General features: G+C 44.0%; 1 protein-coding gene across 4 annotated transcripts in view; it reads right to left on the reverse strand.

The window, feature by feature from the left end:
• Window positions 1-23,657, reverse strand: part of TMEM242 (transmembrane protein 242) — a 58,447-nt gene that overhangs the window by 13,294 nt on the left and 21,496 nt on the right. For all 4 annotated transcript variants that reach the window (XM_056567078.1, XM_056567080.1, XM_056567081.1 and 1 more), the window contains exon 3: window positions 7,598-7,735. In XM_056567078.1, coding sequence (XP_056423053.1) covers window positions 7,598-7,735 — 138 coding nt within the window. The remainder of the gene's footprint in view (window positions 1-7,597; window positions 7,736-23,657) is intronic.

Genomic DNA, 23,657 nt, shown 5'->3' on the forward strand with positions numbered 1-23,657 from the left:
AATCGTATTGACCAAGAGAATAAAGAACACGTCATTTTTACCATATAGTGTACAGTGTGAAAACAAAACTCTCCAAAGTGTGCAAAATTGTGGTTATCATTTAAATTTCCTCTCTAAAAAAAAAAAAAAAAATTCTTTGGGTTCGCCTACATATTTTGGTAAAATGAGGTTTCACTACAAAGTACAATTCCTCACGCAAAAAACAAGCCCTTATATGGATCTGTAGATGGAAATATAAAAGAGTTATGGATTTTAGAGGGCGAGGAGGAAAAAACTAAAAAATGCAAAAATAAAATTGGCTTGGTTCTTAAAGTCAAAATGGCCTTGGTCCTTAAGGGGTTAACTCCTACCTGTCCCTTCAGACAAAACTCACCCTGCACTACAGACACTTTTTCAGCCCTGAGGGGCACAGATCTTCACAGAGGGGGGTCCCTGGCTCCTCCTCACAGCTCTGCCCGGTGACTGAACTCTGTGGACGAGCAGAGCTGAGAGAGGGGGACATTAATCCCTCCTCTGCCAGCTGCTATCGGTCGGACCAATAGCATCGCCCCTGGGAGGGGGGGGGGGTGGTGGATGGATCGCCACCCCCCCCCCCCCCCCTATCTACAGGAGGTGATTGGCAGTGTCCGAAATTCCCATGGGCATACAGGTACGCCCTGGGTCCTTAAAAACAGTTCCTAAAATGGATCAGATGTCAGCAGAGAGCACTGTGCTTGTGATGTCAGCAGAGAGCACTGTGTTCCAAAAAGAAAAGAATTTCCTCTGCAGTATTCAGCAGCTAATAAGTACTGGAAGGATTAAGATTTTTTTAATAGAAATTTAAATAGATTTGTAAATTACTTCTGGCACCAGTTGATTTAAAAAAATATAAAATAAAATTCAATCGGAGTACCCTTTTAAAAAGGCCAATCATCTACTGTAAATGGTGGGGGCGGGGCCGCCTGTTCAAAAAACATTGGCATAAAAACCAGCACTGCCATATGTTGAGGATTGTGCCTATTGCTTTACTGCAGAGTTACCTCCGCCAGTGGAGGCGACTGTTCCACACATTCTTATGGTCAGGTAAGAAACCTCGCCTACCCTGCGCTCTCCTTACACGGGATAGAGGTTCAGGTGGCTTAGGTGTCCCAGATGTTTCCAAATTGTACACTGCAGTCCACTTGCAGAGATGGGCAGAGTTGGTTGCCAAACTGAAATTCCCCTTGCAGGATAGGTCTATAGAACACTACCAACTGACACAGACTACTGGACTGGCCTCAAGAGCCCTGTGGCTCCCCTCCGCTCTTTTGATCAGACAAGTGACTAACCCATTGACGAAAGCGACCATGTTGGTTAAACGGACATACAATAGGAGACGCCCTAAAGGTTCCTTGACCCATAAGCTTTTGTCTCCGGCGATGCCCGGCTCATTAGTTCCCTTCTTGTGAATTCGGGTAGAAAAAACAGACATGGTGCACATCTACAATCTTGTATAATGATCTGATTGCTTCTCAGCATAATATCAAAAACTAACAGGTTGTTAGTATACATTTTTGATTATAAAGTACAAGCCCACTCGCCACGTCAAAGCCACCTATTTAGAGTGGGTCCCTAACGTCCCTAGCATAAAATGGGGCAGCACCGGGCGGCGACCACCACCGCCGCGACACCAGTGCCCACAGGGGGGGGGGGGGGGTAACGACCCACTGGCAGAGCGGCCCCAATGCCACTCAAACCAGTCTATGGGCCGCGCCACACCTCCCCGCAGACACGGCGCCACGGCAGCAGCGGACGCCGCACAGCACCACACCAGTGTGAACAAGGTGTAATAACTCACTTACCATGCTCTCCCAGTCAGACTGGGAGGCTGCTAGGAAAGAAATGGCCCATGTGTAGCTAACTACTACTTATATAGGGTTGGGATGAGGGGGTGGGGAAGAGTGCAGCACATGTTCAAACAAAAAAAAAAAAAAGGAGGGGATAGAAAACATTAGTTCCCTTCCTCACTCACCCTCAGGCGACCATGGTTGATGACATTTGGCTGCATTTAGATCAGGTTCCCATCTGGGAATGCCCCCCCATCCCATGGACATGTCCAGGCGTTGCTGACGACTACCAAGCTAAATTTCTTTCATGGCTATATGATCAGAAGGGCGTGTGTTGTGATGCTTAAGGTGTATGTCCTTGGAGCAGATCTTCATTGGCTGGAGAGGGTGGCTTTAGTTACCCCCCCCCCCCCCCCCCCCCCATCAAAACTTACTTTGCGCCTGATACGCTCTAACTTGACGCAGGAGGTTGACTCCCCAACCTCACTGTTCTTACTTTCCTGGGAGAAGGAAGTTGGGGTGTCCTTGACAAAGGAGGAACATAGGGAGCTTCTGAGACATTCTCATGGCTTCTCTAGGTGCGTTAGGCTACAAGAGGGTCACTACAAACTCCTTAACAGATGGTATTACACACCTGATTTGTTATATCACAGGGGTCTAGCTACCAGCGATACGTGCTGGAGATGCGGAACAGATAGGGGCACGTCCTTACATATCTGGTGGTTATGTTCGGGCATAGTGCCGTTCTGGGAAGATGTTGGCAGGCTTATCTCCACTATTGTTGGGAAACAAATTAGGCTGACATCTACTTTAGTACTCTTGGGGCTTTCTAATGCTGACTGTAACCTTCACAATAGGTCGTTGGTGGCTCATCTGCTCGCTGTAGCAAAGGCCTTGATACCTCTACATTGGCTACAGACGTCACCTCCTACGGTCCGTGATTTGTGTAGAATGGAGGAGTTGGCGAGCTGGAGCACAGGCACCCATGATAAATTTCTGGGTATTTGGACGCCGTGGTTGAGATACTCTGAGACGCAACTCCACGATCAGGCCCTTACCTTACCTCCTCCCCCTCCATCCCCTTCCACGTGCTCTCCGACTGGCTGTTGATTTCCACTCCCTCCCTTCTTCAAGTTTTCCCTTCATTTACTGGCTATTCCCCCTGGACCGGACGTCTCCCCTCCTCTCTTATCCTCTTCCCTTCTTCTCTCTACCTCTCTTTGTTTCCCTCCTATTCCTTTCTACTTCTATTCTTCCTCTCCTCCCTTCTCCATGTCTCACCACTTCTTCTCACTCTCCTTCCCTTGTTTCCCCTGTTTAGTTAGGCTTCCTCTCCCTTTTCTGTTTCTTCATCTTATACCGCCTGGTCTCTCCTTACCTCTTTTTTTTTCTGTCTTTTTGTCTGTTTCTTCTTTTCTTTCGATATTCGTTCTGGTTTACCTGTTTGTAAGATTGATGTGCTCCTATAATGTGCGACTGTATACAGGCGTCAAGATCGTCCATTGGCACTGACCAGAGGGAGCATTTGGACCCAATGCAGTCTAATTATTCGCAGCAAACTACATGCCATATGTTAGTCGTTTAATAGATTCATTTATGGCCTTCCGCATATGGGTGCCTTGGTTACAAGGTTTAGAACAGTTTTTATTTTTCTTTCTTCCATTTGCTGGTTATTCAGTATAAGGCTGTTGTAATTTATCCATCAAACATTTTTATTTTGGCCTTTCACTAGTCAGCTTCTGAATAAATGTTCGTTAGAGTCCTGCGCGGCTCTATTTATGTTCACATTGTTTGTTATGAAAATCTTGAAAATAAAGAATTGAAAAAAAAAAAAAAAACATTGCCGTGTTTGCTGCAAATTTTATTCTATGTTCAGTCATTTAGTATATGTTCACATGGAAATAAATGCAGAATAAATGCTTCCGATTTCAAGCTGTGTTCAGCTATTTATTTGTATTAATTAACATGCCATAAAATCCTACTTCAGTGGGGCCTGTGGTGGATTTTCTGCAGCAGAAATTCTGCTGCCAATAATCTGCGTGGAGAGTCCGTTCCCATTCAAATTCACAGTGGGAAACCCTAAGACTCTGTTCACACATTGCATTTTTGCTGTGATTTTCCTAAAACTGTACTTATTCAATGCAATTGCCCAAATAACTGATCCCATGGAGATAGCAGCATAATTTTCACTGGGATTTTGGAAACTCCCAGCAAAAACATAGCCAAAAATGCAATAAAAATGTAATGAAAACAAGTGAACATAGCTTTAAGACTTAAAATCTTCATTAAACACCTCAGTTATGATTATTGGTCACATCCCTTACTCATGAAACTGACCCTAACCACCTTATGAGTTTTAGCAGTGTAGGCTGCTGGAGTCTAGTCAGGGGATTAAATCACCAGGTGATCTCATAAAGGGAACTGCAGTTTTAAGACTCCACCCCATCTCTCTGCAAAGCCAGAGGATTCATGGGAAGAGTAGGCAGCATTAAAAATTATTTCAGTGGGAAAGTAAAAATCAATATGGCCTAAAACACATGCCTGCCAAAACAGCTAAAATAAGTAAGCACAAGGCGTACACAAGAACTTCTACATTATTCTCTAATAGCATGTATTCAAATCTTTTGGACAGAGCACTACTAAAGTCATGCACCATTACTGACAATCAACTTCTTTGTTAATACAGACTTTGGCAACCTTGATAGCTGTTCTATGACCCTGTGTAAAAACTCCTGGTTTTTTTTTAACTGAAGAGAACTGAACAAGCAATATAACTGAAATACTATATTTTTATAGCTTCGAAAAGTAATGCGACCTGGTAATCTGTACAAAGCTCCTATACAGCGCCTTGCAAAAAGTATTCACTCCCCACCCCCTCCCCCCACTTGACTTTTTTTGTATTTTGGTACATTATAGCCTTAGGTTTAATGTTTTGTTAATCTAAATTTTATGTGATGGATCAGAACATAATAGTCTAAGTTGGCGAAGTGAAGTGAGAAAAATATATAAATAAAACTATTGGCATGTGCGTATGTATTCACCCCCTTTGTTAGGAAGCCCATAAAAAGCTCTGGTGAAACCAATTATCTTCAGTCACATAATTAGTGAAATGATGTCCACCTGTGTGCAATCTAAGTGGTATATGATTTGTCATTACATATACACACCTTATTTGAAAGGCCCGGGAGGCTGCAACATCTAAGCAAGAGGCATCAGTAACTAAACACTGCCATGAAGACCAAGGAACTCTCCAAAAAAGTAAGGGGCAATGTTGTTGAGAAGTACAAGTCAGGGTTAGGTTATTAAAAAAAATATCCAGATCTTTGATGATCCCCAGGAGCACCATCAAATGTATCATAACCAAATGGAAAGAACATGGCATAACAGCAAACGTGCCAAGAGACGGCCACCGACCACAACTCACGGACCGGGCAAGGAGGGCATTAATCAGCGAGGCAGCACAGAGACCTAAGGTAACCCTGGAGGAGTGGCAAGAAGAAAGCCATTACTTTCAGCTAAAAACAAAAAGGCACCTTTTGAGTTTGCGAAAAGGCATGTGGGAGACTCCCAAAATGCATAGAGGAAGGTGCTCTGGTCTGATGAGACTAAAACTGAACTTTTCGGCCATCAAAGAAAACGCTATGGTCTGGCGCAAACCCAACATCACGTCACCCAAAGAACACCATCCCCAAAGTGAAACATGGTGGTGGCAACATCATGCTGTGAGGAGGTTTTTCAGCAGCCAGGACTGGGAAACTGGTCAGAGTTGAGGGAAAGATGGATGGCGCTAAATACAGGGATATTCTTGAGCAAAATCTGTACTACTCTGTGCATGATTTGAGGTTAGAACGGAGGTTCACCTTTCAGCCGGACAATGACACAAACACTCTGCTAAAGCAACACTTGAGTGGTTTAAGGGTAAACATGTAAACATGTTGGAATGGCCAAGTCAAAACCCAGATCTCAATCCAATCGAAAATCTGTGGTCAGACTTAAAGATTATTTTCACAAGTGCAAACATGAAGGAGCTGGAGGAGTTTTGTAAGGAGGCATGGGCAAAAATCCCAGTGGTAAGCTCATAGAGACTTGGGCTTCAGAGCTGCGCCCATCACATGATAATAATGGGGGGGGGGGGGGGGTAAATACCGTGGAACCGCCATGTTGTTTAATGTGCATACCGTACAAATAAGTAAGCCCTACCCTGAAAATAGGCCCTAGTGTGTTTTTTGTGGCTAAAAGTAATATAAGACTCGGTCCTATTTTCGGAGAAACACGGTAATAGGTCTGGTAGTTCTATAAGAGTTTTTGCATCAGAAAACTGTTCAGAAGTATATATATATTTTATACATATTAAGGGATATAGTAAGCAAAACCTGTCCAGACAAAAACTTGCTGAGTAGCCCATAGCAACAGTCAAAAATCAAAGAAGTGATCTGATTGGTTGCTATGGACAACTCAGCAACTTTTCCGGACAGGTTTTGATACATCTCTCACATTGTGTATAAACATGAAAATGACTGACAATTTTCAGAAAAAAAAAAAAAGAAAAACTATTTTAGGTATGCCCCCCATCCCAAGTAAAAAGAGGTTTGTGCTGATATGGGGGAAGATATCGTGTACAGCTCTACTAAATGCAGTAGATAATGACTTTGCATAACATGCATAGGCATCTTAATCTTTTTTTAAAGTATTTATTTAAAACGTTTTCAAATAACAACAATAAACAGAAACAGTACCACACCAGCACAGAGCTCCTCTGAGCATTGCGACCAGTAAAGGAATTCTGAAAAATGATAGCACAAACATATAAAATAACGATCAGTCATGAAGCCCAGCACTAGGCAGCACAGTGACAACATACAGACACCGAAACACTCCCCACTCACACACCCAGAGATGCACATCTTCTCAATCCTTATCCACTGCGACATCATTCACTACAACAAGATGATACTTGAGCTTCACATCTGTGCGAAGTCCTTGCCAAAATATCTAAACACCCAAATTTATCTTAAAATGTGTCTCCTAAACACAGCAGCATATTAATAGAAGGACACAAGTCAGTTACAAGAGGAGGGCTCAACAGTGAGGCCCCCATAACAGTCTGGAAAGTACTGTGTTAGGGCACTCCTAAAATATGCTCTAACAGGTATTGTCAAAGGGCAGTTCTAGGGCCTTATTTAGACCCCAACAGCTTACATACAAGGGTCTGTGTGGCTTTGCATTAAGATAACAAATGGAAATCCCACCTTTTGTTTTCACTCCCTAGATTCTGCAATCAGTACATATCTAACAATGGTAGCAGAGTGATGTACTCAGCTACTTTTATCAAGCCAGGAGAGCTGAATGGAGCTGCAGCGCACATGTCCAACCATTGCTCCATTTATCCTAGGGGACACAGTTCTTGTAATCTATGGGAATCTGAGTGGTGAAATCCTTTCTGATCAGACATTACCTATAATATACTGCAGATTGGAGACAAGTGTTTTTGGTGGGAACACCCCTGTAAGATCAATATTCCATATTAATTTTAGAAGGAAGTCTTCCAGCCCTTAAGAAATCATCCCCTATCCACCCTCTTGATCTCCAGAACAGGGCCCTTAACTCTCCTCGCTGCATCGAGATGTTGGTCAGCATACACTCCATGCATTGTTTATGGGAGCACCGGAGATGGCAATATCAGTGCTTCACAATATGAGTGCGTGGCGACCCACTGCTCCATACAGCAGGGTGAGTCAGGGCACCATTCTGGAGATCATGGGGGGTCCAGAGGTAGTAAGATAAATACTCACGCTGTGTACTCCTAGCACTTTCCATACAGCAAAACTGATTAATCCAACTCCACACCAGGCATATAGAGAGCCCCATCCTAAAGCCCTTAGTGCAAGCGATGAACCACTTTCTGGTAAGGCAGCTGTTGCAGTGGCTCCCTAAAAAAAAAGAAAAAACTGTCAGCCAGGTTGTGATATATAAACATTGCTAAATAGTGAAAATGATGGCAAGCTGCACATATAACAAATAGCAGATATACTGAAGAGAAAAGATCAAAATGTAGAACACCATATTCCTCTCTTAACATTCACATACTGTGTTTTATAGTATACTAGCTGAGTACCCGGCGTTGCCTGGTTTTTCCTTCCTAATCCTTGTTGGGGAGGAAAATAAACAAAAGGAGGAAGCTTTTGACTTCACATCCCGTCCTCATATATTGTTGTCATATCCCAACCCTATATCCCGTCCTCATATCCCGACCTATCCAGTCATCATATCTCGACCTCATATCCCTTCCTCCTTTCCCGACCTCCTATCCCGTCATCATATCTCGACCTCCTATCCCTTCCTCCTATCTCAACCTCCTATCCTGTCCTCCTATCTAGACCTCCTATCCCGTCCTCCTATCCAGTCCATCTATCCCGACCTCCTATCTCGACCCCCTATCCCGTCCCCCTATCCCGTCCTGTAATATATGTACAAGGTATTATTGAAATATCTCCAGCCGTACGGAAGTTATGTGGGAATATATATTTCCCACTGATTTGCATGGGACTTTAAACAAAAACCACGACCCTCACAAATGGGGGTAGTTAAGGGTTAAATTAACTATCCTATATTTTAAGCGGACATATAAGTAACATGTGACCAAGTATTATCGAAATATCTCCAGCCGTTTGGAAGTTATGCGGTAACATATTTCCCATTGAATTGTATGGGACTTTAACACCTTAAGGACCATGGACGTGTATACACGTCCAGGCTGAATGCACGTTCAGCCATTAGGACGTGTATACTCGTCCATGGCTCTCGTGGGTGCTGCATAGTGCACCCACGAGATCACGGCAGGGACTCGGCTGTAACACACAGCCGGGACTGAAGTAAGCTTCAGTCCCGGCATTTTAACCCTTACAGTCGCAGTTGGAAGTGACCGTGGGCTGTATGTGTTATGACAGAGGGAGGAAGCTCCCTCTGTCACCCCTGCATCACCCCGCAGCGCGATCGTGAGGTGCTGTATGTAATCCCCGGCGGGCGGGGACCTGCATTACTGCCGGGACAGAAGAAAACTTCTGTCCCGGCAGTTTAACCCTTACAGCCGCGGTCGGAAGCGACCGCGAGCTGTAAGGAGTTTTGACAGAGGGAGGGGGCTCCCTCTGTCTCTCTCCTGTAGCACCCTGCAACTATCGTGGGGTTCTGCTGCTTAGGCTGCTTTCACACTATGAGCATTCATCCATTATTAAATGTCAGTTTTCTCTGTAAAACGGACATTTAATAACGGATTAAATAAAGGGTGATAACGGCTGAATAAATATTCATCCGTTACCCTTATCCCTCATGTATGGCCAAACACCTCTGCCTACAGACTCCCACAGCTGGGACTACTACTGCTCCCATCATGGAACAGACTTGTTTCCATGATGGGAGTAGAAATTCCCTGGCTGCAGGAGTCTGCAGACAGCTGGGGAGGCTACATTAGTGCTTGTACTACTACCCCCATCATGGAACAGACTCTGTTCCATGATGGGGGTTGTAGTACAGGGGCTGAGGGATTGATCGCACCGGGTTTAACTTCTGAGACCCGATGCAATCAAAAGTTATTAAGCAGGGGAGCAGATGGCATACTCCGCAACCCTACGATGTATTAATTTTTTTTTTACTTTCATTTTTGAATCCCCCGTGGGATGCCCTGAATGGCCGATCAGGGCTCTCAGCGAGAGATTGAAAAATGAACTTTGAGAGTAGCAGGGGCCAAAGAGCACTGTGGGGGGCAAGATATATAGCGCTGCAGAGGGGGGGCAGACATATAGCCTATATATCCAGCCCCCCAGCAGCGCATTAGGTATGACCCCCGCCTGCGCATTAAATATTTATCCGCTGGTGCATTAAATATATACCCCCCGCCGGGGCATTAAATATATACCCCCGCAGCGCATGTATATGTGCCCTCGCAGCTCTTCTATATACATTCACCTACCGCCGTATGAATGAAAAGTATTTCTGTTAGCAGCACATAGTGCCGGCTCCTGGCACTATGCGCTGCTAATAGAAATACCTTTCATTCATATGGCAGCAGAGGTATATGTAGAAGCACTGGGGGGGGCATATAACCCTATATGTTTGCCCCCCACAGCTCTTCTATATACATATACCCCTGCTGCCACGTGAATGAAAAGTATTTCTATTAGCAGCGTATAGTGCCGGTAGCCGACTCTATGCGCTGCTAATAGAAATACTTTTCATTCATACGGCGGCAGGAGCATGTGTATATAGAAGAGCTGTGGGGGGCAAACATATAGCGTTATCTGCCCCCCCAGTGCTTCTACATACATATACCTCTGCTGCCATATGAATGAAAGGTATTTCTATTAGCAGTGCATAGTGTCGGCTCCTGGCTCTATACGCTGCTAATAGAAATACTTTTCATTCATACGGCAGCAGGAGTATATGTATATAGAAGAGCTGTAGGGGGCAGACATATAACGTTATCTGCCCCCCCAGTGCTTCTACATACATATACCTCTGCTGCCATATGACAGGTATTTCTATTAGCAGCGCATAGTGCCGGGAGCCGACATTATGCTCTGCTAATAGAAATACTTTTAATTCACATGGCGGCAGGGGTATATGTATATAGAAGAGCTGTGGGGGGCACATATACATGCGCTGCGGGGGGTATATATTTAATGCGCCGGCAGGGGGTATATATTTAATGCGCCGGCAGGGGGTATATATTTAATGCGCAGGCGGGGGTCATATCTAATGCGCTGGCTGCGGGGGGGGGGGGGGGGTCTAGATATATAGGCTATATGTCTGCCCCCCCCTCCCTCTGCAGCGCTATATATCTTGCCCCCCACAGTGCTCTTTGGCCCCTGCTACTCTCAAAGTTCATTTTTCAATCGCTCGCTGAGAGCCCTGATCGGCCATTCAGGGCTTCCCACGGGGGATTCAAAAATGAAAGTTAACATCGCAGGGTTGCAGAGCATGCCACCCACTCCCCTGCTTAATTACTTTTGATTGCATCGGGTCTCAGAAGTGAAACCCGGTGCGATCAATCCCACAGCCCCTGTACTACAACCCCCATCATGGAACAGACTCTGTTCCAAGATGGGGGTTGTAGTACAAACACTAATCTAGCCTCCCCAGATGCCTGCAGACTCCCGCAGCTGGGGAATTACTAGTCCCATCATGTAAACAAGTCTATTCCATGATGGGAGTAGTAGTCCCTCAGCACTGCAGGAGTCTGCTGATGTCACCTCTTCTGAGCATGCTCAGAAGTAATAACGGATATAATAAACTGTGTGCAAACGGATGACATAAAGGCTCATCCGTCAGCCATATACTTCAATGTTAAAAATAACGGCCGTTAATTTACCCGTTTCTTGTGACGGAAGAAAAATTAGTGCATGTGCCGTTATTTCTTCCGTCACAACTAACGGCCGTTATTCATGACAGACTATAACGGGTCATAAGGGATAATCAAAAAATCCCATAGACTTTAATGGGATTCTTTAACGGCCGTTTACCAGGGCTTTTCTAACGGACGTTTGTAACGGATGAATTTTTATAGTGTGAAAGCAGCCTTACCTGGGCAGCCGGGGGTCTTTACAAGGAGGCACGTTCTGATATGCTGCCTGCTAGTGTAAAACTGGCAGACAGCATATAACTGCAATGCTTTGGAATACTAAGTATTCCAAAGCATAAAAAAAAAAAAAAAAGGTGTAAAAAAATATTAAATAAATAAAAGTGTAAAAAAAGAAAGTGTAAAGCCAATAAATGTAAAAAAAAAAAAAAAAAAAAGTGTAAAGTAAAAAAATTAAGCTAAAAAATGTAAAAGAAAAGTGTAAAAAAAATTATAAAAATACATTAAATAAATATAATCAAAAATAAAAATGCATAAATGTGTAGGATCACACGGCGCACATCTGCAGCATATTACATGCTGCGGATGCCCGCCAACAGTCACAATAATGAGCTCCCTGCTGCGGCTAGGTAGCTTTGTGTGTCCACTCATAGCAGCGGATTTCCCGCCGGCAGTCATGAGCGGACACACTGAGTTACCCAGCCACAGCAGTGATCTCGCCCCTTGTGACTGCTGGCGGGGCATCCGCGGTGTGAAATAAGCCGCGGATGTGCTCTGTGCCCCTACGCTGCATCCCGTTAGAGATGTCTGTCAGCATCACGTCAAAAAGAGTGATGCTGACGTATACTGTAGCAGCTCCATTTATTTCTAAGTGAGACTGCTACAGTATACATTAGCATCCCTTTTTTGACATGACAAAGGACACCTATACTGCAGAAACGCAGTATGAATGGGGACTATTCATATAATGATGCCATGAAAGCCAAATGGCGCTCCTCTCCTTCTGGGTCCTACCACGCGGCCAAGGAACCAATTATGGCCTAAGCGAAGATATTTCCAAACACGGGCCGAGCAGCTTAACCTCTTAAGGACCCAGCCATTTTACACCTTAGGACCCGGCCATTTTTTTGAACATCTGACCACTGTCACTTTAAACATTAATAACTCTGGAATGCTTTTAGTTATTCTGATTCCGAGACTGTTTTTTCGTGACATATTCTACTTTAACATAGTGGTAAAAAAAATTGTAACTTGCATCCTTTCTTGGTGAAAAATTTGAAAATGTTATGAAAAATGTGAAAATTTTGCATTTTTCTAACTTTGAAGCTCTCTGCTTGTAAGGAAAATGGATATTCAAAATATAAAAAAAAAATTTCACATATACAATATGTCTACTTTATGTTTGCGTCATAAAATTGACAAGTTTTTACTTTTGGAAGATACCAGAGGGCTTCAAAGTTCAGCAGCAATTTTCCAATTTTTCACAAAATTTCCAAACTCACTATTTTTCAGGGACCAGTTCAGGTTTGAAGTGGATTTGAAGGGTCCTCATCTTAGAAATACCCCACAAATGACCCCATTATAAAAACTGCACCCCCCAAAGTATACAAAATGATATTCGGTCAGCCTTTTAACCCTTTAGGTGTTTCACAGGAATAGCAGGAAAGTGAAGGAGAAAATTCACAATCTTCATTTTTTACACTCTCATGTTCTTGTAGACCCAATTTTTGAATTTGTACGAGGGGTAAAAGGAGAAAATGTATACTTATATTTGTAGCCCAATTTCTCTCAAGTAAGCACATACCTCATATGTCTATGTAAAGTGTTCGTCGGGCGCAGTAGAGGGCTCAGAACCGAAGGAGTGACAAGGGGATTTTGGAGAGTACGTTTTTCTGAAATGGTTTTTGGGGGGCATGTTGCATTTAGGAAGCCCCTATGGTGCCAGAACAGCAAAAAAAAAAACAAAAAAAACACATGCCATACCATTTTGGAAACAAGACCCCTTGAGGAACGTAACAAGGAATTAAGTGAGCCTTAATACCCCACGTGTTTCACGACTTTTGCATATGTAAAAAAAAAAAAAAAAAATTCACTAAAATGTGTGTTTCCCCCCAAATTTCACATTTTTGCAAGAGTAAATAGCAGGAAATACCCCCCAAAATGTGTAACCCCATCTCTTCTGAGTATGAAGGTACCCCATAAGTTGGCCTGTAGTGCACTATGGGCGAACTACAATGCTCAGAAGAGAAGGAGTCATATTTAGCTTTTTGAGAGCAAATTTTGCTCGGGGGCATGTCCCATTTAGGAAGCCCTTATGGTGCCAGGAGAGCAAAAAAAAAACCACATGGCATACCATTTTGGAAACTAGACCCCTTGAGGAACCTAACAAGGAATAAAGTGAGCCTTAATACCCCACAGGGGTTTCACTACTTTTGCATACGTAAAAAAAAAATTTCACTAAAATGGGTGTTTTCCCCCAAATTTCACATTTTCGCAAGGGTTAATAGCAAAAAATACCCCACAAAATTTGAAACCCCATCTCTGAGTATGGAGGTACCTCATAAGTTAACCTGAAGTGCACTATGGGCGAACTACAATGCGCAGAAGAGAAGGAGTCATATTTGGCTTTTTGAGAGAAAATTTTGCTCGGGGGGGCATGTCGCATTTAGGAAGCCCCTATGGTGCCAGGACAGCAAAATAACCCCCACATGGCATACCATTTTGGAAACTAGACCCCTTGAAGAACATAACAAGGGGTACAGTGAGCATTTACCCCCACTGGTGTCTGTCAGATCTTTGGAACAGTGGTCTGTACAACATTTTTAATTTGCACAGCCCACTGTTCCAAAGATCTGTCAGATACCAGTGGGGGGTAAATTCTCACTGCACCCCTCATTACATTCCGTGAGGGGTGTAGTTTCCGAAATGGGGTCATATGTGGGGTTTTGTTTTTATTGCGTTTGTCCAAACCGCTGTAACAATCAGCTACCCTTGTGCAAATCACCTCAAATGTACATGGTTCACTCTCCCTTCTGGGCCTTGTTGTGCGCCCCCAGAGCACTTTGCGCCCACATATGGGGTATCTCCGTAGTCGGGAGAAATTTCATTACAAATTTTGTGGGGCTTTTTTCAACTTTTACCTCTTGTCAAAATGAAAAGTATAGGGCAACACCAGCATGTTAGTGTAAGCAATTTATTTTTTTACACTAACATGCTGGTGTAGACCCCAACTTCACATTTTCATAAGGGGTGAAAGGAGAAAAAGCCCCCCAAAATTTGTTAGGCAATTTCTCCCGAGTACAGCGATACCCCATATGTGACCCTAAACTGTTGCCTTGAAATACGACAGGGCTCCAAAGTGAGAGCGCCATGCGCATTTGAGGCCTAAATTAGGGATTTGCATAGGGGTATTCTACGCCAGTGATTCCCAAACAGGGTGCCTCCAGCTGTTGCAAAACTCCCAGCATGCTTGGACAGTCAACATCTGTCCAGCAATACTGGGAGTTGTTGTCTTGCAACAGCTGGAGGCTCCAGCATTGTACATTCACAAGGGGGGGGGGAGACCTCCAGCTGTTGCAAAACTACAACTCCCAGCATGCACAGTCTATCAGTGCATGCTGGTAGTTATAGTTTTGCAACAGCTGGAGGCACACGGGTTGGGAAACACTGAGTTAGGAAACTGATAATGTTTCCCAACCAGTGTGCCTCCAGCTGTTGCACAACCACAACTCCCAAACATTCTCAGGCATGCTGGGAGTAGTAGTTCAGCAACATCTTTAGAGCCAGATGTTGCCGAACTACAACTCCCAGCATGCTTTGAGTTGTAGTTTTGCAACATCTGGAGGACTACAGTTTGCAGACCACTAATACAGTGGTTCCCAATCTGTGCCCTTCCAGATGTTGCAAAACTACAACTCCCAGTATGCCAAAACTGTCCAGGCATGCTGGGAGTTGTAGTTCTGCAACATCTGAAGGGCCAGATGTTACAGAACTACAACTCCCAGCATGCCTGGACAGTAAGGGCATGCTGAGGATGTGTAGTTTTGCAACATCTGGAAGGGCACAGTGGTCTCCAAACTGTGGACCTCCAGATATTGCAAAACTGCAACTCCCAGCATGCCCAGACGCCAAGGGCTGTCTGGGTATGCTGGGAGTTGTAGTTTACAGGGCCCCATTACAGCAATGCATGTCGCTTTACGGCGACGTGCATTGCTGTAAAGGGCCCGACCACGGCTGAAGATCTACTCACCTGTCGCCGCCGCAGCCGTCTTCATCGCAGGGATCCGGGTCTTCAGGGACGAGGTAAGTACCGGGGCTGGTCCCCAGCACTCCCCCGTCCCCCGCCGCGTCCTCCGGTCTTCCTCCCGTCCTCTCCGGACTTCAAGGGGCCGGGCAGGGCGGGAGGAAGTAACCGCCCCCCCCTCCTGCGATTGGTCGGTTAACTAACCGAAGAATCGCAGGGTATAGGAGGAGGTGGCTGGTTTGACACCTCGCTCGAATACTTTAGCATGGTCCTGGCTGTCTGTGACAGCCGGGATCATGCAAAATTACCGGGCGGTCGGGTCCCAGAGACCCAATCAGCCCGGTATAGCCGCAGATCGCAAGGGCGATTTCCCTTGCGATTTGCGGCGATCGCCGACATGGGGGGCCTACATGGCCCCCCTCGGCGTTTGCCCTGGATGCCTGCTGAAGGATTTCAGCAGGCATCCAGTTCTGATCTCTGCCCGGCGCGCGGTAGAGACCGGAAAACGCCAGGGCGTATGGATACGCCCTGGGTCCTTAAGGCCCAGGGTGTGAGGGTGTATCCATACGCCCTGGGTCCTTAAGAGGTTAAAGTGTACCTCTCATCCAAAAATTTTTTGATATTTAATAATTTATTACATATAAAACGATTTACTAATTGGGTTCAATTAAAAAAAAAATGATTATTCTGTTTTTTTATGTGTTTAAACTTTTGACCACTAGGGGTCTTCCTACGAGTACTATTTTTGGTGATTTCGGACTCACCGCCGGCCTGGCAGCTGAGTCCAAAATCTGATACTGAGCGCTGCTCCCGCCTGTCAAGCAGTCAGGCAAGAGCGAGCGCTGTGCTCGCATCCCTTCCAGGCGCGCTCCTGACTCAGCTGGTCAGCGGCGTCTCAGGCTCCTCCCGCTGACAAGGAGAGCCGGCGCTTGCTGGCCCCGAGTCAGTTGAGTGCAGCTCTTCTTCTCCCTGCTCTGCACACCTCCTATATGCGCGCTCCCGAGAGGAAGCGCAGCATACAGGAAGAAGGGCGGAAGCGGCACAGCAAGGCTTCAGGTGACGTCGCCCTAGCCGGGCCCCGCCCACTTCCTCCCTTCTCAGACGCTCCTCTCTGAGCTACCAAAGATGAACATAAAAAGGTAATTTTAAGTGTTTTTTTTTATTTAAAAAAAACGCTAGGATTGATAGAGTTAGTGACAGGGACATATGGGGAAGGGGATTAGGGAAAGTTGAGTTGATAATAGGTGCTCTTTAATAAAATACAGGGTGCATTTCTTGCAATATCAGAAGTGATGTACAAAAAATATGTCCCACAAATGATGCATTTGTGAAAAAATGCAAATTTCGCATTTTTAACACTGACTTTTTAATAATTCCTGCCAAAAAACTATGGTGTTAAAATACTCACTGTACCCCCTGGTGAATACCTTGAAGGGTCTAGGTTTTAAAATGGGGTCATTTAGGGGGTGTTCCTATGTTCTGCCACCTTCAAATTTTTGCAAACCTTGCATAGCACATAAGAAAAAGATGTACTTTTCAAATTTTCAAAATTTCAAGTTAAATTGTTAGGCTTCTAATTAATTTAAAATGTGAATTAAAAACAAAAAAATGCTGTCAAAATAAAGTAGACATCTGAAAGTAGAAGTTTCATAAACTATTTGGTCAGTATGTATAAATATATCCAACCTATTAGTGTTAAAATAGCAAAAAATCTTAATTTTTGTTAAAATATCATGATTTTTTGCATTGTAAAAAAAAAAAAACTACAAATGTTATCGGCTTACTTTTACTATGTACATGAAGGACAACTTGTGACAAAAAACAATGTCAGAATTATCGTGATTGGCAAAACTTTACCAGAGTTATTCTCTAATAAAGACAGACATCCCCCGATGTGAAAAAACAGGCCTGGTCTTTCAGGGGCGTACAGGTTTACTTGTGCTTATCCTTAAGGGGTTAAACATAAACCCCGCCCCTGGCAAATGGGGGTGAGTAAGGGTTAAACCACCTATCCTATGTTTGTTGTTGACATATAAGTAACGTGTGCCAAGTTTCATGTTAATATCTTTAGCCGTTTGGACGTGATGCTGGAACATACACACACACACACACATACAGAGTTTTTATATATATATATAGATAGATAGATTCTGGTGATGATTAATTTTGTCAATAAACTATGCTTTTATCCTAGCAGATGTGAACATGGTCTAATATACCTGCCTTCATTAAATCTGGACAATCTTTATTAGTTCTTGGCATTCTGCTTGCTGACTGTACACAAGAACATGACAACACTGTTTCATAAATGTAGGAGGTACGGAATGTAATTTAGTAATTTGGGGGGATTTTGACATTTTATGGCTTAGTTTTATTTACACTCCTGTGCAGCAAACAATGGTTTGGTTTGACTTAAATGGTCACTGTCACTTTCTAGGTGTTTTTGAAATACGTTAGTAAATCACTTAGTTTAACAAAAATAACTCCTTACCCCAGAAAAAAAAGCCAAAAGGTGTCTCACGTTCCTGCAAACTGCTTTCCACTCTCCTGTTAGGGAAATTCAGTCTCTAGCTGCAGACAAGTCCGGCTTATATAGCCTATCCACAGGAGAAAGCCTGGATTGTGAGTATGCAAGCCTAAAAGGTAAATCTCATACTGTACCACCTATGACATTTTGGGCAATTGTCGCTTTTGTAAATACTTCTGTTTTTTACTATGTACACAAGAGTTGGCACTTCTCTCCTGCAGCGGTACAATTTTGGTGCCACTACAGATTTTGTAAGGATGTTCAGGAATGTGAATAAGGGAAGCTTGATTTTAAGTACTTAAAAGTACAAACATGTCACACACTGCAAAAAAACAAACAAAAAATAAAAAATAAAAAAAATACTATGGACTCTAGAAAACTATTAAAAGGAAAACAGTAAGCTTGCTCCCCCAGCACTAACCAGATGTACTGGCTGATGCCTCTTCATTACAGAGCGGGGAGAAGAGGGAGAGGCGGAGGGAGGGGAGGAATATTGATAAGCTGGGCGGCGCTGCGGACGAGTGCCGCTGACGTTAGAGTTCCAGTTAGCACCTAATTAGCACATACAGAAAAACGAAGATTTCAGCTGAACGGCGCGGTGGATCAAAATGATCAGCGTCCCCAACACTACCAGCCAGTAACACTGGTTAGTGCGGGGGGGAGCAAGCTGACAGTTTTCCTTTAAGGGTAGGAAGACAAGTTGCTGATACACTGCACATTTTCTGCAGTAAAAAATGTGCCAAAGGCAGAAGTGAAAAAAAAGTTACGAGCCAGGATACTGGATGTCATATGCTCCGTCATTAGTGCCCCTCCATCTCTCTTGTGTCACAGCAATTACTGTCCCCTCATCTCCCCCCTATGTTCTTCAGTTATTACCGTCTCCCAAACAAGCTGCAAATCAGCAGCCTTGGTGGTTACTAGAGATGAGCGAACTTACAGTAAATTCGATTCGTCACGAACTTCTCGGCAGTTGATGGCTTATGCTGCATAAATTAGTTCAGCTTTCAGGTGCTCCTGTGGTCTGGAAAAGGTGGATACAGTCCTAGGAGACTCTTTCCTAGGACTGTATCCACCTTTTCCAGCCCACCGGAGCACCTGAAAGCTGAACTAATTTATGCAGGATAAGTTATCAACTGCCGAGCCGTGAAGTTTGTGACGAATCGAATTTACTGTAAGTTCGCTCATCTCTAGCGGTTACATCACAATCCATACTCCTGAGTACAGAGTGTGACCGAGGAGGCTGCGGCCATGACCTGACGTCCACTGCTCACAGGAAGAATGGGGGGAGGGTCAGTGCAGGAATGGAGGCAGAAATAAAACAGGTATTTTCTAAAGATGTACAATCCTTATTGGAATGGAGCAACAAAAAACAGGGATTTGTCAAGCCTTGTCTTAATACTTGGAATAGTCATTTAAAAATCAACGGAAGTAATAAATAAAGTTGCAGCATAAAAGAGTTATAGTGTTCTGTTCAAGTAATGCAGACTGCTTTATCATATGATCAGTATAAGCACTGCTAAACAATGGCAAAGGGGGCTTGGAAAATGCTCAACTCACATTTCCAAAGAAAGCTCTCATTGATAAAATGCTGAAAACTATAGGCAGCTGATGCAGAGCAAGACAGTCAAAAGTTGGTCCAACATTTTAACAATGAAGTTTTTTAACAAAGCTGCACATGAAACTACTGGAAACTATGACATCAGGTACTTAGCCAAACTGAAAAAAATAAAAACTTTTAGGGAAATACAAATAGACATGATCTATGTGGTCTACAATTTTTTAGGAAATAATATCAAGATTTTTATTAAATAAGATCAGTAGCACTCTAAATTTAAAATGGCCATACCATAGTAAATTATAATATAGAATAGGCTGACTGATCACAACCAAATGTGATACTGTGGCAATGCAATAGAAAGTATTGCAGGTTATATCTAGGTAAGCTGTGTAAAGGTCTATTCCCATGGCAGACCTTCCGCCAGTGGACATGAAATGAAAGCCCAATACACTTCTATGGGATTCCGCACTCCTGTTAACACCTCAGAAATCAGAAGTGTCAACGGGACTGCAGAATCCCATAGAAGTCTATTGGGCTTTCATTTCAGGCGGAATTCTGCCAGTGGGATATTCTGCCATGTTAATAGACCCTTTGGCTGGTAGTCACACATAGAGGGCTACATCAAGGCTTGCATGACATATTTGTGCAAGCCTCCTATTATTGGGGGGGGGGGGGGAAACAATGTGGTCAAGATTTATCAATCAACCTGAAACCAAAAACTGTCTGGAGAAAATATATCAAAATCTGTGTAGAGGAAGAGAGGTGCAGTTGCCCATAGCAACCAGATTGCCATGGGCAGCTGCATCACTCTTCCATTACAGGTTTTTGTCCATAGCATCCAATCACAGCTCAGCTTTCGTTTTACCAGAGCTCGTTAAGATATGAAAGCTGAGCTGTGATTGGTTGTTATGGGCACCACCAGACACTAATAAATCTGGGCTAATGCTTTTCTTTTTCTGATGCTTTTATTAAAGTACTCCAGGATATGAAACTTATCCCCTATCCTAAGGATAGGGGATAAGTTTCAGATGTCAGGGGGTTCAACCGCTGGGGCCCTCCAGCAATCTCCCATATGGGGCCCTTGGCTCTTTGCCGAAATAGCACTTTTCAACCACATGACGCGGCAGCCGACACACCCCCCTAAATACATTTCTATGGCAGAGGCGAAGACTGCCAAATGCAGTGCTCCGGCTCTCCCATAGAGATGTATTGAGGGGGCATGTCGGCTGCCGTTTCATGCGGTGGTCAAGACACGCCCCCTGGCCGCTGACTGCCGGGGCCCCGTACAGGAGATCACCCCAGCGGTCAGACCCGCGCAATCTGAAACTTATCCCCTATCCTTATGATAGGGGATACGTTTTCTTATACTGGAGTACTCCTTTAAAGGGGTACTTCAGTGGGAAAATATATATATTTTTTTAAATCAACTGGTGCCAGAAAGTTAAACAGATTTGTAAATTACTTCTATTTGAAAATCTTAATCCTTCCTGTACTTCTCAGCTGCTGTATGCTCCACAGGAAGTTCTTTTCTGTCTGACCACAGTGCTCTCTGCTGACACCTCTGTCCATGTCAGGACCTGCCAGAGCAGGAGCACATCCCCACAGCAAACCTCTCCTGCTCTGGACAGTTCCTGACATGGACAGAGGTGTCAGCAGAGAGCACTGGTCAGACTTGAAAAGAAATTCAAAAAGAAAATAATTTCTGTGGATCATACAGCAGGTGATAAGTACTGGAAGGATTAAGATTTTTAAACAGAAGTAATTTACAAATCTGTTTAACTTTTTGGCACCAGTTCATTTAAAAAAAGATTTTTAAAAAACTGTTTTCCACCGGAGTACCCTTTTAACTCGTGGAATATTTTTTGAGGTCAGTGACAGTTTTCTTATTTTTTCTCCTATAGACCTCTATTGGGCTTTTTCCCGATTACAAATATGTAAACGCCTTATTGTTCCACCCCCCCTTTTTCTTTCCTGGTGTACGTTTTGTGGCATTTTGCATTCATCACAAATTGCTAATAAAAAATAAATATATTATAACACCACCCTTTTTTTCCGTTATAACAACATTTATGGAATTGAATTTGACTGTAGCCCCATAAGGCTAAGTTCCCACTTCATAAAAATTTCCCAACATAATTATGTGTGCATTTCTGTCCCCAAAAAAAATATAAAAATAAAAAAAAAGTGTAAAAAAAATACTTTGGGAAATTTTAAAAAAGTGTGAATTTAGCCTATGAACGCAACCAATTTTGGCCCTAAAGTGTACCACCAACACTTTTTAGACAGATCTCCCCACTCCCAGCGTATATTTCTAAATCTTCCCGCAGCTTTCTTCTCTGTCTCCACAACGACCCAGACCCATTGCCATACATTTACATTACACTGAGTCTCATGCTAGAGATGGGTGCTGTGGAGAAGAAAGCTTTTTCCCATAATGAATAAAAATATACATTAAGAATAAAATCTGACCATAGTAGTACAGGTATGCTTTAAAGGGGTATTCCGGGCAAAAACATCTTATCCCCTATCGAAAGGATAGGGGATTAAGATGTCTGATCGTGGGGGGCCCGCCGCTGGGACCCCCACGATCTCCCTGCAGCAGCCCGCATTCTATGCGTAAACCGACGGGCTTCCAAGACGGGCCGTTACGCCCTCTCCAATAGAAATGAATGAAGGGGGCGTGGCGTGACATCACGCCCCCGTCTCAGAAGCCCGGCGGTTTCCGAAACTTCAGACGCAGCTACACATAGAATGCGGGCTGCGGGAGATCCCATATCAGACATCTTATCCCCTATCCTTTCGATAGGGGATAAGATGTTTTCGCCCAGAATACCCCTTTAACCCCTTCCCGCAGAATGTCATATATAAACGCCGGGTTGTGCAGTGCGTTCGCGCATCCCGGCGTTTATAAATGACATGCAGTTAACCCGGCGCTGCACAGCAGCGCAAGGGTTAACAGGCAGAAATCCCGTGCCCAGCGGCGGGAGACAAGTTCTGCTTGACATCCCAGGACCATCTGTAATTGGTCCTGGGATTAGAGCCCTGTGATTGGTCCCTGTGGACCAATCACAGTGTATCAGTGTCTTTGTTACAATAACACCGGCTCCGAAGCTTTCAGTTCGTTCTGAACAGCGATCGGAGCCGGTGTTAGTGTTAGGACAGAAGACAGAAGACAGAAGAGTGTTAAAAAGCTTTTCTAAAAGCTAAAAATTTAAGTGGAAGTAAAAGAACCCCCCCTGTAGTGCCCCTTACCCTGCTGCTGCTGCCGCCGTCTGAAGTCTGCAGCCTGTCCGATCTGACAGGCTGCAGTGAAGATCCTAGTGACTGTCACTGTATATAACAGTGACAGTCTTGTATAAATCTGTGCCCCAGTAGTGCCCAGCAGTGCCCCCCAGTGCCCATCTGTGCCCATCTGCTGCCTCCTAAGTCTGCAGCCTGTGCGATCTGACAGGCTGCAGTGAAGATCCTAGTGACTGTCACTGAATATAACAGTGACAGTCTAGTGCCCATCAGTGTCCAGTAGTGCCCATCAGTGCCCAGCAGTGCCCATCAGTCTCCAGTAGTGCCCAGCAGTGCCCCTTCCAATTGCTGTCCTCCCTGTCTGAAGTCTGCAGCCTGTGTGATCTGACAGGCTGCAGTGAAGATTGTAACTTGTAACTGTAACTGAATATAGTTACATTCTACAGTACAGTACAGTAATAAAGTTTCAGTGCCCATCAGTGCCCCTTATCCTGCTGCTGATTCATTCATTCGTTCATTCATTCATTCGTTCATTCATTCATTCATCAGCTGTGAAGAAATTGAAGCCTGTCACTGACCATAAAAGTGACAGTGAAGAATAATATAAAATACTGTCAGTGCCCCTGAAGTGACTGTCACCCTTTCATCCCATCACCACCTTGCACACCTCCATACTACCCTGTTACGTTTTTTCCTGGTGCGTCACTGATTAGTGACAGCAGTGACAGTTCGCCGCTGTTTTTTTTTAGTTCTAGTGGCGCTTTTTGTTTCAGTTTTTCCGTTGTTATAAAAAAAGTAAAAAAGTAAAAAAAATATATAAAAATATAAAAATACAAAAAAAATATTGTTCTAGTGTTGTACATCAGAGACACTTCGCCACTTATAGTGTCATCCAATATGTCAAGGCGTCGCATGTACAGCACTGAGGAGGC

Source organism: Hyla sarda, chromosome 3 (genome assembly GCF_029499605.1).
Source record: "Hyla sarda isolate aHylSar1 chromosome 3, aHylSar1.hap1, whole genome shotgun sequence".
Taxonomy (NCBI): domain Eukaryota; kingdom Metazoa; phylum Chordata; class Amphibia; order Anura; family Hylidae; genus Hyla; species Hyla sarda.